This window comes from Amblyomma maculatum, chromosome 10 (genome assembly GCF_055883805.1).
Source record: "Amblyomma maculatum isolate TAMU_Amacu chromosome 10, ASM5588380v1, whole genome shotgun sequence".
Classification (NCBI taxonomy): domain Eukaryota; kingdom Metazoa; phylum Arthropoda; class Arachnida; order Ixodida; family Ixodidae; genus Amblyomma; species Amblyomma maculatum.
In genome coordinates, this window is record NC_139353.1 from 7433900 (window position 1) to 7449408 (window position 15509).

Here is a 15509-nt window from a genome sequence, read left to right on the forward strand (position 1 = left end):
TTTCCCATGACGCGTCGTTCGGCCATGTCAGCAGACGCACCATGAGGATAGGAAGGCTTTCGCGTTAATAGTCTGCGTTTCGAAAACGTGTGAGGCAACTGTAGTATATTGTAAGATAGTACAAAGAATATATTTTTGAAAACGAGCTAAGATTTGAATTCGTGGCAGGAGTTTATATTTCACAGCTATAGTACATGTGCATCATCGGTTAATTGATGTTCGCCAACCAAACAAATTTTAAAAATGAAATGAAACATCTATTTTTCGAACAGTCTGTTTTCTTGCCTCAGTATGGAAGCCTGAAGGTATAGGCGACTTACACGTGCGTGCACTATGTTATTGTACGAAAGAAACCTTTCAATGCTTGTTGTTGTTTTGCTTTTTTCAGTAAAGAATTTAAGGATCAGAAATGCCATTTTTTGTTCTTGCATCGAAGGCTCCTGATAACTCCGATAAACATATAGTTAAAATGAAGTCTGCTCGAGTTTTTGGCTTCCTTAAACGCCGCTTTATCCCTGCGCTGACGTGATTCGTGAGGTAGAACCTTTGGCGAAATCGGCTTCATTTTATAGGTACTAAGAGATAATAATCTTCTTTCAACCGCAGTTCTTTCATTCAAGTTCTCTGGAAAGTGTGATAAAGAGCACCATAAAATATATTTCGGAATCACATCAGCAAAATACAAAGTTCATGATGTCGGGTGAAGGTCAGCTGTATTCAGCTGATCGGTACACGAGGAATAGTAATGATATTTTTTTAGAGCAAAGAAAAGTATCTGTACACGATATTCGAGCCAGTGGTCCCTTTTCTCTTCCCCTCCTTAATCCCCTTATTCCTTTTCCCCAGTGTAGGGTAACCAACCGGAGGCCTTTCCGGTTAACATCCCTGCCTTCCATCCTCATTCCTATCTATCAATCTAATGTCAAGAGTGCACGTGCGGCAAACTGCGTTAGGGTCTCTTGAAGCCCAATTTTCATCTGGTCACAGTGCTGTTACTAAAAGAGTGCCCATCACCTACATTATTTTGTACCACATATTTGCATCGTATTTCCAAAAGCTCGTATTTGGCATTTTTTGTGGCACGTCAAAAATACCTTAGATACAGCACGGTGTATTTCTGCCCCGTGGTATAGAAATCAGTGTAGGAAAACAAAAGGCCAAGGAGAATGAACAGCGCATTATGATATTCAGCAGCTGTGACGTCATCAGCCCGACACCCGATACACACAAAGGCATTTCGGGCATGAAAATGGACGGCTAAAATTCAAGCGAACACATTGTATTCCGGCATGCAGGAGCGATGCTGGAGCACTGGAAAAAAAAATGATAAGGCGCGACGCCAAGTGATAGAAAATATATTCAGAGTGCAGAAAAAGACACCTGCAAGGTGTGACGCAAAGAATACGGGGAAAAAAGGGACGTCTTTTCAGCAGAGTAGGAACACGACATTACTTTTTGCTACGGCGAATAGCAATACCGCTGCTTTAGTTCCTCTGAGAAGGAATAAAGATATAGGGGAAACAATGGAGAATTGAAAACCGAGAAGTAGACAATAAGAACGCAGAGACGACAGAAGCCAAAAGTTCATATAAGCTCTAGCATGCCGTGCAGCAAAACAGGTTGAGCAAAAATTTACAATGGGTATCTACCTGAGGATCGCTCTTCTGTTTTTTAGCGCAACGATTGTCCAAGGTCGTGCACCTCCTGTGCTGGGCGGCTGGATGCACCATGAGAATCCATCTAGGTCTCTAAAATTTTTCAACCTTGCCTTTCAAGCCCTTGCTGCTACAGTCCATCCACCCTACTTGCATGGCACTAATATGAAGATTGTAAAGGCTTCTACACAGGTAACCCTTGTACGATGTTTTTGTTTTTACGAGAGTACACTTTCCTGCTATTACAAAATGCCCTGAGAAAAGACACTTACCTTCACAGCGGGTATTGTTGTACTTAAAGCTTATTCCTTAGGAGAAATCGCGGCACTCTTCAGGTACGCCGCCCAAATCTTTAGCTAGCGTACACGGTCGCCGCTTCTTCTGTGCTTCTGCGCCTTAGAGTGGATAAAACATACCAGAAGGTAAAGGTTAAGCAAGGGCTTGGTGAACCTCTGCTTATACTTGGACGTTTCGTAGGTTAGCTCGTCTACACCGCTTAGCATCATCAAAAATGCGGCCGTCACGCACGCTAGTAAAGCTTTGGGCCGCTGTAACTTTAAAGCCGTGACTGCAGATCAGTTTTCGGAGTGTATGAAATAAAAAAGTTAAATTGTCCTTATCGGAGAGCACGAGGAAAGAAACCCACTAAACAAAACACGAATACTTGCGCACCAAAACGTCGCTGAATTCTGCATTACTAACAATTTTGTTCATGATGTACGCTAGACAAAGACAAAGAAGGAAAGTGAATAATGACTCGGGGCCAAAATCTCAAGTTAAAGCATGTATGCCGAACATAACCAAATCCAGTTGAATGTAGGTGTCGTGCCGGACAAAACACAGAACACTGTGTACAGTCTAGACGGCGGTGATATATTTTCCAGGTTCCTAGTGAATAATCCAGACTACGACGCAATATCAATTGCGCACAATTCCCCTCTTCCAAACAGAACATAGCTAAACAATGTATTCTCAGTGTTAATCAAGATGCGCTACTTATTATGTCATGTTAGCTCCATTGACGTACAGCTAGAGTCGATCACACATGTCTAGAGCGCTTGGGAGGTGTGATGCGGAGTAAGTCGATTGAAATATTGACCCAACTGCTTCGTCAAGGGCGATGCGCTTATGCCAGTGCGGTTCGCATATCTTTTCGGCTGCACTAGAGCGCAATGTTCATCTGTTAAAGCCGGTAACTACCCTAGAATGTCAATGTACTTTCTGCGCACAGCCTTTTCCGAGCGCTCTAGACAAGCGTTATCGGCTCTGTACTTAAACCTTCGAACCTGATGAGAATTCTCGATACAGCGACTTGTGTTTATATTAACGCCACGGGACTTTAGCCACGGGGTTCGGAATCACGATTATTGTCGTGAAAGCTTATGGTGTCAATGAGAAGTAAAAGTACGGAATTGGAGCATTCGTTCTAGTGTGAAAACATTGATGAGCATTCAGTTGACTACAGATCGAGTTCAATGAGGATTGAAGGCTTCATGTGACAGAGGTATCAGTTCCGACTGTCACGTTCCGCTAAACGGACTAGTGAAGTGAAGGCACTTGACGTCATGTTGCTCTGACAAATAATGTTCGGCTTGGCAGGGCGACTGAAGAAGAAGGTAGCACAAGTGAAATGAGCCTTACCACTGGAACTAGCCAATGCATATAGCAAGTAAACTCCTTATAGCCAAACTCACAGCTACAAAATGTCTTTCATGTAAATACTATCTGCCCCGCCGCGGTGGTGCAGTGGTAAGACGCCCGACTACTGCGCCGAAGTACCCGGGTTCGATGCCGACCGCGGCGGCTGCTTTTCGATAGAAGCGAAACGAAGAGGCGTCGAAGAGGTGTCCGTGTGCTGTGCGATGTCAGAGCACGTTAAAGATCCTCGAAATTACTCCATTGCCCTCCACTCAGGCTCCTCTTTCTCTCTTTCCACTTTCACTCCCCCCTTCCTCCCTTTCCTTACCTCGTGGTTCAGGTGCCCACTGAAACAAGCGTGACTGTGAACTACTACTATTATTATTATTATACACTCTTATGTGTAAGAATGGAAGACGGGAAACGAGAAATATTATTATGCAAGATAATGAGATTGTAGTTTTGATTTATGTATTGAAATGGGACATTGAGGCGGAAGCTATTAGCGATCATTATTTTATTAACCGAAGGAAGTCTTGCTCAGAGATTTTATGAGCAGCATATATTTAAAAAAAAATGATGAAATTATATTGTCTATCTAGAGCCTTCTGTATACCTTGTAGTATGTGCATGAAAATATAGAACGATTCTCGTAATATCCGTCACTGTAAATAATAGGTTGATGGTTACACGCATGCTGGAGTTGATTGCACTGGCTGGTAGTGATACAGTAATGTCAGGTTGTGTTTCGAAATACTAACATGTGCAACTATACTTCTTTAAGATCGTGAATGGTGTAAACTACAGACTTGTAGTGGAGAAAGCCGAAGTTTCCTGCGGTTTTCTGCAGCCGGTAAGTTTGGCGTTCTTATAATTTATATAAAAACTCACTTTATAAAGATTATGAAAAACGAATATGTTTTGTGAATAATGTATGCAGAGTACAATTACGTCCACTAGGACAAAAATGCTAGAGACAAAACTTTTTATTTATAGCTTGAATTACAAATATTGCTCGGAAACTTCTAAGTTGCACGGCACCACTGTATTTTCCTGTGCCTTATGCTCTTTTCAGTTAACAAATACCCATTCTCCATAAGACTAGCACATAAGCGGAAAAGTCTCTGGTTTTTTACCTTAACAAACTATTTACTAAGTATGTTTCAGTTTCCTGGCTTGTGACGCCCCGTTTTTACTCTGATATGGTTTATACGGGTTCCGACCTTACAGAACGCATGATACGCTTTTGTGAATGCTTTTGCTATAACAATGTCGACATATTAAAGGGGGTGGGAAAAGTGCGTCGTGAACATCAAAAATATACTAAGAACATTCCGTCTTTGCTCCGTGATGAATCCAGGGAGTATATCAGTATATCATTTCATAGCAGCAGGCATAAAAGTTACAAAGGCAGAGTTCCACACCTTAAATACCGTTTATCCCAGCAAGAAATATGGGAAAGGGCACATAAGAGCTAAATGACTTCAGGAATTCAAAAGGATAACTCAGTACATTGATAGCAGTTTGCAAATGCAAAAATAAATTCGACAATGAACACAATGAGATATACGATGTACTCAGAAGTTTGAACTTCAGCTCCTGTAAGTTATAAGCAGGGGTCATTTTGCGTTGCTAAAGACAAAGTGAAAGTCTTAACAAAGCGCAAATATTTTGTGTTTGCAAACTGTGCTCCTAACTGAAAGTCAGTTTATCGATGGGTAGCTTCTGAGATGCACTAGCGACTGCAGGAAGGCTTAGTGCACAGCGAAACGTGTTTTCAGCTTCGATATCTGAAGATTCACTGAAGCTCGAAGCATGCCGGTATTATGCACACAGACAACATGATATTTATATTTAAGTGCTTTGCGTAGGCCTCGCAAGCAATCTGTAAAGATCACTAGGACCTTTGCACCGTTTATTACAATTTCTGCTAACAAAGTGGTTGTAGGCGTCAAAACTTTTATTTTTTTGTAAGAACGGTTTCGACCCTCCCGTCATTAACCATAGCTTGTTTTTTTTTTTTTCGCGAGTAACAAAACAAGCTGAGGTTAATAATGGAAGCGTCGAAAGTAAAATCTTACGTGCATCGTTCATCCTCCAAGAAGCTGCAGTGTCTACTTATGTCAGTTGAATTTGACTTTACTTTAAATTTAACATTTTATTAGGTTAAAACCTTTTGATATAAATATTTATCACCTTCTATCAATAAACGACTCTGATATTTAAGGTATTAACGAAGAAGAAAAAGCGTAGTAACCATGCTTCCTTTAATACCGAATTTTGGTTTTTCGGCCCCGGTGGTTGTTTTCTGCCATTTGTCCCGAATCTAAGACGGATGCTTTTACGGGGTTGAAGTCAAAACGGGAGACAAAAAACCTAATTTTGTTTTCATAGGCATCTGATGTTTATGGTATTATATAAGAAGCAACTACTGCCCGAGACGCAAAGCCAAATACCTGTAAAGGTTAGCACAAATAGCTGCAAGTTAGGTATCGAAAGCATTTCAGCAATTTCAATGAGATTCCCTTAATTCCCACAGGAGTGGCCAGCGACGCGGTACCCGTACAACCCTTACAGGAATCTTTACTGCTGGACTGGAAAAGTGAGTGAAGGAGATTTCTTTTTTTTTTTTTTTGCGTCAGAGGTCTTCTAGTTATAAGGTGAACATACACACAAGTCGCTTCCAATCAGATCTTAACCAGAAGAAATGAACTCGCGTGAGAGGAGAACACAGTGGAAAAGTGAGTTTTGACGCGATTACTCTTAAGCAATGATTCATCATAAATCATCATGAGGAGGCAGAAAAAGATTTGCGGGCTTTTGAAAGCTAATGATGCCCAGTACTTTCAAAGAGGTTGAACAGGTCTATTGGTTGAACAGGTCTATTGGTTGAACAGGCCTATAGGTTGAACAGGTCTATTGGGTAGCCACTGAGATTGCAGACGTTTTCGTGATTGCATTGTTGCATTTTATCAATCTTTCACGCGGCAATACTTGCGTTTGGAAGGCTTTTTATGCTGACAATCATAGGCTAACACGTATATTTGCTGTAACTTACAATATAATCTTCTGTCACGAATAAATTCCGAATTACGCGCTTTAAAGTTTGAAATAATATATATGCTATACTACGGACACAACTGCGTGACGAACCGCGCAACACTTCTATGAATACCAAGTGGGATTCGCAGACAGGTTTTTCTTTTCCTTGCAAAGGAAAAATTTCGCTGCCGTGGCAATACGTTGGGTGGCAATATTCGGTCTCGCTTACGCGTGAGAATCCACACCTCATTGCCTGCTTGGAGACAGATGTTGTAGTAGATGCCTGTAAGGCGGGAATTTCGTTAAGAAGAATGCAGTAAAATAGCCCCTTTCCACAGTCTTCTCTGGTTGCTAAAACAAAACATTTTTTTCTCAGTATTTAAATGCAACAGCTTTATGGTTGTCTTTAGGCAATAAAAACGCTGTTTTAAATTTTCGTCACCAAGCATGATGAAGCAAGGCCAATTCAGATATTGTCCGCTATTTGGCACAGTGCGAAATAATGCTTGATACTTCGCGTTGGAGAGGCAGTACCATATAATTTACGCCAATCACGTGAAATACAGTGCCGTCAACACCTCATAACGTAGTATCCGCGCCCAAGCTCTAGTTTGTCACAACCTAAATAAGCAAAGTAAGCTGCCCGCTGAAGGCTTTCGCTAACATCCTCATCGCCCATTTTCCCAATGTCATCTGATGTGCCACAAAGATCCGTTTTTTGTCTCCTTCACCCTTTCTTTATCTATAACCACCTTTCCGGTAGCACATCTTCTAACATGCGATTTATTTCTGACGGGTGGTTTATTTACATAACCATTAAAAATAACTCGGACGTCCTCACATTAGAACGCGCTTAAAGACAATAGAGAAATGGTGTGCAACTCGGCTAATGCCACCTAACATTAAGACAACTTCAACAATCTTTTTTTTCACCTTCGCCATTCCTATGTAACCCTAACTTTACTTTCGATAACTCGGTAATATTACCTGTGTCATCGTACAAATAGCTTGGAATTCTCAGACATCTTTCGTGGCCCTCTCACATACCAAGAGTTACTAACGAAGCTAACCGCGCCCTGGCTTCCTGTGCGGAAACATGAAACTCACTTCCTATTCAGTAAGATTCTTGCTAATAGATATCCCGTTAGACCTAAGCTGCAATACGCATTGCAGTTTGGGACCGTCGTCATATTCACCTTTCTTGCAACTTTGAATCCACAACCGCGCAGCTGGTTTTATATACAGGGGAAATTGATATTACACCAATGCCGCATCGCTCAAACTTAGTGGCAATCTTTATAACGTTGAAAACAGAGAGAAAGGTATCAGGGTTAGTCTCTATCATAATTTTTAATTTACAATTGATAGCACCACCATATTGTTGTGAAAAAGAAGAATGGCAGTGGAGCGAGAGGAGCCCTCGCGCTAGATCAGCCATTAAATCATCTTTCAGCCTGTCGCCATGTTGTGCCATCTTCTCACTCGTCGTAACGTAACATTTTGGTGAAGGTGCGGTGTACGTCATCCCCATCCTAACCTTGGAGCGTCGACGCCATCCGTACGCCAGGACCATCGGCTGAGAGACTGCGGATGTCGCCGCGCAGCTCCTGCACAGCTCGGCCCCAGCCCTCTCTGCCCAAACCCGATCAGTCGCAAATATCGCCGCCCCTCTCCTCTTCCCCGGCCCCCCAAATGCTACTACCAAATTCCGACTGATAGTAGAATGGTGATTACCTCTGAAGGCTTCATTTTCGGGCTCCAGATGCACCATCCAAACCTCCTAGGTGAAAAAATGTTTCTGCATTACAACTGGAGTTAATATACAGATGTGTTGCTTCCATAGTGAGTCTGTAGTTATTTTTGTAGTAACATATTCTATATAGTGCCCCAGCATATTATAACATTTTGTCTATTGCTGTACAACCTACACAACCACATTGTACCTACATTGCATAACCTGTACTTAAAAACAGCCGCCTTCTGGTCTGTCGGTGGGCTGGGCTTTGTCGGGAGGGCTAGAATTGGCAGTGGCACAGCTATCACTCTGATGTCTTCAATTCTTAGCACGTGAATCATTAAGAAACCTAATAGAAATTTTACAAACACGGATAGCCACTTGGCTGTCGTTTGAGCAGATGTCAAAGGACAGAACACAATTCTGCGGTTAAACTTTCATAAGGGTGAACATGCTGGCACGAAACGGAACAGAAGGCAGCATTTATAATTTCATAATAGTTTAGAACGATTGAGCTTGGAATGGGCCGAAATGGCTACTTGCGCCGCACATTTAAATCTGAAATTAAAATATGTGCTTGTCTTATAGTACCTAAGCAAGATCATTGTTTCATTTATAAATGTAAATTGAAACTCACATTCAGCACGCACTATAATGCGAATTTGTAAAATGAATGTAAATGAATTTGCCCAAAATGCTTTGTACCTCGAGTAAGATGGAAATGTAGGCCCAAAATGTATATAACTTCGCTTCTTTGACAGCGGAACTTCCAATCGAGAATCTCGATTTCATTGAATACAATAGCGCTACCAAATTGACATAATTCACCACGCAGCAAAGTAGGCGACGAAACACAGGAGAGACACACAATGCACACATACACATAAACAAGGACAATGCACTGACAACTGATTAAATCTAACACCAACATCCTCTTCCTTTGTCCTCAGAAGTGGAGAAGGAAGAGGATGTTGGTGTTAAATTTAATCAGTTGTCAGTGCAGCATTGTCCTTGTTTATGAGTATGTGTGTATTGTGTGCCTCTCCTGTGTTTCGTCGCCTACTCTGCTGCGTGGTGCATCATGCCGTTTGACCAACTAGCTCGACTTTCAACGGCCCTATCAAGTTCTTCCCGAATGCAACAGCGGTTCTTTTTTACTTGTCTGTGATAGTTGTCTGTACGGTTTGCATTGGAAGTTTAAATGTAATGTCGCGCGTTACTCACAGGGAACATAATAAGTACGTTTCTTTTCTTATGCAGGTGCTGCAAGTGTGCACAATTGAACTCCACGAGAACATCAGGACGAAAAAAGTAACCACTCAGAGGTTTGATTGCCAGGCTCCGTAGGGTAAAAAATTAAAACCTATTTGACGCACCTGCCTCTGTTTGCCGGTTAATACTCATTAGAAAGACAAAACACAAATGGCTTTATTTTGTGTTTCTCTAGTCCTTTTGTCACACCCACAAAACGTTCAAACGTATTCCTACGAACCTTTGGGTAACTACACCATGAATAAGAAGCAGTGATGTAAATAAAATCCTGAAGACATAAGCGATATAGGAATATTCTCAGCGCCACTGCTTACACATTTTTAATAGTAGCATAAGATGCTGTACCAACGACTCTTTTTTGTTCTTAAAGCTTTAGCGCTTTTTACATATTTAACCCTTTGAGGGCTTGGCAGTGAGGTCGCTGTAATATGTCACCGAACTACTACCCATGCAGTAACGCAGTCACTTTTTTGTCTCACGCAGTTGTGATAACGACAGTCTTCGTACTACAGTAGCACTGCCGTGAGCGGAACCTACAACATTGCCTGCTATTCTGCCGAGTTAGATTGCGCTTTATACTTGCGAAAGCATTACAATCCCCGCCAGACAAAATTTCGTCGGAGGTCGCTGTTGCTGAGTCCGAGATAATAGTAAGAATATCATGCATCACGCGGTTATTTCGCGCGTACAGTACTGCGGTAGCGCAGTTAGGTAACGCGAGGCATGCGTCCCAGCGAGACGTACGCGTTCCGTAAAGTCAAGCTCGCTACTGGTGGGTCACATGGAGCGGTGTCCGGGAAGTGCCATAATAACGACCATTCAAAGCTGAACACGCAGCCGTGACCCGCGTGGGAGAGTGCGGCAAGAGAATGTCGTCGCCAAGACAATGATGATGCCACCGAAGCGGGTGTAGTGCTCCGTCTTTGGCACGTTTCGCCGAGATCAAAAGCAAAGCGCACACATCTAATGCGGCTGCACCGACGGCCCGTGTCCACCTTTGCATGTACGCCGAGGAAGGTGAGACACCCAAACTGATGAATGCATGACCTCGTCGTGTGAAAAGGGCTGCGCTCACAGGAAAGTACTGATATCTCATTGCCAGATGTAAGCATCCTTAGGTGTCCCAATCAGGTTTTTTTTTGTTTCGCTTGTACTGAAGAATCAATTTGAAGTTGGTTTTTCTTTATGTAACCTTCTGGTGACAGATGTACGATGCTGCCAGAAATATTCTGAAATAGGCATTTCTAATCCCTTAAATAAAGAATGTTTCCTGGAGACGGTAACTCTAAAGCCATCTTGAGCTCTTTTGGGAAACATTTAGGGCGTAGTCGTCGTGGTGCTGTGTAACCATAACGTTTAGGTTTTCTAGGTGCAGATACGAATTTGTGCACAGCTTGGCAGAGAAAACATAGTTTATAAAATTGTAGCCGCCCTAATTACTAAGAAACTCAGTTTTTGACAGGTGTATTGAATTTCATTCATTTTGAGGTCATCTTTAGTAAAGCTATTTAAATATGCTGATGATTACGATACACGGTATTATGAACTATGGGCACCGCCTCTCGGCTATTTTAGTTTTGATTCTTTTCACAGTACTTATTTGCTTTGAAGGAAGCACAGCCTTGTCACTTGCTGATGCTCCACCGTGCCTCGTCTAACTCGCCTCGATTGGCACGTAGATGCATTGAGTGATTTTTCAATAGGAAAACATGTTCACAAAACGTGAGCTCCAAGCTTAAAGTATGAGGCAACTGCGTCAATGACTGCCGTCTGTGCCTGCCCTTGGGAATTCACTTTCAGGCACAAGCACTGTGCCTGTGTTGTCTCACAGGTATATAGATCACACATCATCCGCACATAGATAGCATACACTACCATTTTACGTGAAAAAAACACCCGACGTCAATATAAATCCCCGCTTAAACAAGCTGCCTTAACGCCTCAGCCAACTAGACAGCTGCTAATCCGCAGAATAATTTATACCACTTTCATGCTCAGATGACCTGCCAACTTCCACATGCCTGAGGCATACTGTTGATTCTTCACTCATAACGCTGGCTACGCGTCTGCGCCGAATTAATATTAGGTACCGCATACAGCAAACAGAGTGCGTACTACTTCCGCTCCCCCCACAGTACCCTATTTACCCACATTAAACCTAGCGCTTTTACCTTTTCCTCTTCAGACGCCGTCCTCCTTATCATATAGTCGGATCTCCCTTCCTCGTGTGATATGTGCATGAATTGCTCCGTTCTGGCTATAGCATTCATCTTTCACAGCATTTACCCTTCGGCTTCTTTACCTAGCACCACCTAGCAGGTTCAAACCTGGCCGTAACTTCCTCCTCCTTCTACAATAGGAACGCTCTGGGTCCTCACGGGGAAACCTATTTCTTGTCGCACATACGTTATCTCTTACCACATATTCCCATCCGTTAAGCCGCCTGCTGCATCGCCAGATATCAGCTTTTCCTCTTTATAATAAGTGTGCAAAGGGATGTCACACGTCCACACTTGCCTACCTGCTAGCCGTAGCATACTGCGTTTCGATCTGCTATCTACCCGCCACGGCTCGCTAGGTGGTTACGTGGACAACCACGCCAGCAACGCCCAGTCCTGAGAGCTGCATCCGAGCAGAAATGTTATCCATATAGGCAGCCTTCAACGAAGTTTCCGCAGTTAAAAGCAGCGCCGTAGCTGAGATCATAGCGAAACACAAGAAGTCTTTAACCAAGCGTAGTGCTCTTCCATACTATCAGCCTGCGCTGATCGCATTATTCATGATCTGCTTAAGCCTCGCGTTGTGTGCTTCTATTCACTGAACGACTCAGATAAAAGGAAGATGAAAACTTTTATCAACCATATTGTCACCGTGCTAATGGTTCAGAGGGTTTTGCTTAAAAGTTTTTAACGGCCTTAACTACTCCCGATAGAAGTTTTCTGGTGCGGTCATAGAGCTGCATATTGCCTGAACTAGTGGGCAAAGGAAAGAAACTTTAAGCGTCATTATTAAAGGATGTGCAAAGCAATCATTTTATTTATTTTTTTGATGTCTTATGTCTTTCTGTACCTAAAGTACACCAATACTGCAAGTCGAAAGTCTTTGTCGAAAGCGTCTACCAACATTATAACTCAGTTCTTGTTACTTGTCGCCGAAGTACCGTCAGCAATTAGCTATAGCCGGTGTTTCAATAAAGCTCCTCTTCCATTCAAGCCGCATGTGGGTGCGAAGCTGTTGACGCTCAGTTCATCACTTGATAGTTTGGAGAGAAGCGGTGTGAAATCTACTCAGACCCAAGTGTAAAAGGTTAGAACTCCCTTCCAAGCTGACTGCCACTCCATATCTCTGGAAATGAAGCCAAAGTTTATAAAGTGAAAATTTGGCGCATATGATCATATATTAATGCATTTTTAAAGTGGTCTGGAACTGTAAATCCCTTGTCAGACAAGTCGAAATCGAACCCAATAATTTTTATACCAGTGGCAGTTTAGCTGCTGTAAAAAAAGCATCAATGGCTGGAAACAAGCTTAGGAACTATAAACCAAAATTGTTTTAGAGGAATGATCGCATAAACTAAACGAAAAATGAACGTAGGCCTGTATTGCATGTTCATGTTCAGCAGTGGTTCTCCACCAGATTTATGGTGAATGTTGTGGACACCTATTTTCTTCATTTGCGCCAGCAATTGATGCCCGATCAAATTTACATGAAATTTAACTTGGTCTCCCAAAATGCGGAAAGCCTTCAAATATCATGGTGCGTGGGGCAAATGTATAGTTAGTAAATGTTCCGTTTCTTGCAGCCTATTAATTTGAAAGGTTACGAATACTTGCGCGATTAAGACGGGACACAAAAGAAGGCACATATATACGACATGTACGGAGCGCAACTTCCAACTGGTTTTACTTTTGAAAAGGCCGATACATTTATACCGGCGCTGTGTAAACACAAGAAACATGAACTCACTGCCCACGTAGCGTCCCGCCGCCAAGTGTTCCGCCAGATAGCGAACGTGTAAAACTGATATCCTTCGATATACAGTAATCAAATACAAGAAAAGGCCACGACACGGATAAAAGGGAAGATGAAGCATGAAGTGAACGATGAACATATAACATTTCTTAGCAAAAGCAGTGTCAAGGAAATAAAAAATAAAAAACAAAAAGAAAAAAGGAAACAAAAACGAAAAAAATCGGACAATGTGTAAAATTTGCTCATCGTAGCAAAAGCAGTGTCAAAAAGTAGAAATAACTATATGCCGAAAGGCCAGAATAAGGCAAACACGGTGGGAAAAGGCTAATCTAACTAAACAGCACATGATGGCTAGGTCAACAACCCACCAAGACTAAGGTGAGGCAAACAAGAAAAAGAATTTACACGTGTCCATCTAAGAATGTTATCTCTTTGTCCAGCAGTACGACAGAAGCAGTGCAATGCATTTGCAACCAGTGTTAGTAATATGAAAGGCTTCTAATATTTCTCTACTAAGTTTAGTTTTAGCATGTGCCAGGATCGAGGTACTGCTGAACGATGGCTTGCATTTATGAGTCGTGACATGTTCTGGCAGGCAGCGTCTTTCACTGTTTTGCACTGTCCTTTCATGTTCCCGCAGTCTGTTGTTGACACATTTTCCCGTTTGTCCAATGTATACACAACCACAAGTTAGAGGAATGCTGTACACTACGTTGGTGGCGCAACTGACATATCTTTTTCCATGCTTTTTCTCACATGACTCCCGCTTCCTGGACAGGACAGTGCAAATACTAGATAGACTACTGGGAGCTGAGAAAATAACCTTTACATAATGTCTCTGGCCTATCTTTAAGTTGTGTTAAATTTTGTGAAGATACGGAATAACCTTCATGCGTCGTCTGGGAACTGCGGGTCCCGAAGGCTTCTTGTTTCCTGCTTTTAACTTCTGTAGAAGACTCACACTGGCACTCCTGATGATATCGTAGGGGTACCCTGCTTTCTCGAGACGGGCGACCTGATTTTCGAAGCTGTTTTTCATGAGGTGCGGACAACTTTTGAAGAGCGCTGCTCGAAGAAGAGCTGTAACTATGCCACGTTTTATCAATTTAGAGGGGGCACTCTCATACGGAAGGAGACTTTTCTTTGTGCGTGGGTTGTATTTGTAGCACAGAAGGCATTTAGAATCACCAAAGATGATCTGTATGTCCAAGAACTGGATGCAATTGTCTTGAGGGAGTTCCCAGGTAAACTTCAGGACTTTGGATTCAATGGTAAACAAAGTGACGATCTCAGACACCAAATCATCAAGATTGCATCCTGACGGAGCATCTAGCATAACTAGGTAGTCATCAACGTACCTCAGGATTTTGAGTACTGCCGTGCCTGTCACTTCATGCTTCATCTTCCCTTTTATCCGTGTCGTGGCCTTTTCTTGTATTTGATTACTGTATATCGAAGGATATCAGTTTTACACGTTTGCTACCTGACGGAACACTTGGCGGCGGGACGCTACGTGGGCAGTGCGTTCATGTTTCTTGTGTTTGCACAGCGCCGGTATAAATGTATCGGCCTTTTCAAAAGTAAAACCAGTTGGAAGTTGCGCTCCGTACATGTCGTATATATGTGCCTTTTTTGTGTCCCGTCTTCGCGCAAGTATACGTAACCTTTCAAAGATGAACCAACTAGCCCAAACAAGAGTATTACTTGAGCCTATTATAATATTTGCAGCATTTTTTATAGTGTCTTAAGCACTATTATTGCAGCCCGATTAGTGCATAGTTAGCTGTAAAGTGGAGCCCCCAACTAGGCTAGCGAGACACAAAATTTTGGGTGGAGCACTTTACTCGCGTGGGTAGGAATGATTTCGTTGCCTAATCCCACCACGGTTGGACAGAGTCGAGCTCCTGAGCATCGTCCGGACTACAGCCTCAAAAGTCACAGCATAATACAGCGACATATTCTTACACCGAGGCGTCGATAAAGCTGCCCAAAGAGTCATGCATGAGGAGTGCAATCAACACCACCAAAGTTATCTGAGAAAGTGAGCCAAACTTCTTTCCGACAACGAAGGGCGATTCGTCGTTCTAGCCAATGTAACATACTCCGAGAAAGCCAAGGAGGCACTACGAGAGAATTTCGAACAATTCAAGGGAAGAGTCCTAAAATAAGGACAAAGTTGAAGCTTAAGGGAACTA

General features: G+C 42.5%; 1 protein-coding gene and 1 long non-coding RNA gene across 5 annotated transcripts in view; one reads left to right on the top strand and one right to left on the bottom strand.

Annotated features, from left to right (window-relative positions):
- Positions 1-1587: 1587 nt before the first annotated feature.
- Positions 1588-9470, top strand: LOC146175492 (salivary cystatin-L-like). The gene is made up of 4 exons (XM_084580783.1): positions 1588-1847; positions 4078-4146; positions 5833-5895; positions 9331-9470. Exons 1-4 carry the CDS (start codon positions 1638-1640, stop codon positions 9415-9417), a joined length of 429 nt encoding a protein of 142 aa, XP_084436909.1. The 5' UTR covers positions 1588-1637; the 3' UTR covers positions 9418-9470.
- A 2877-nt stretch (positions 9471-12347) lies between these two features.
- Positions 12348-15509, bottom strand: part of LOC146175493 (uncharacterized) — a 51330-nt gene continuing 48168 nt past the window's right edge. For all 4 annotated transcript variants that reach the window (XR_014701415.1, XR_014701416.1, XR_014701417.1 and 1 more), the window contains one exon: positions 12348-12687. This is a non-coding gene — a long non-coding RNA (uncharacterized LOC146175493). The remainder of the gene's footprint in view (positions 12688-15509) is intronic.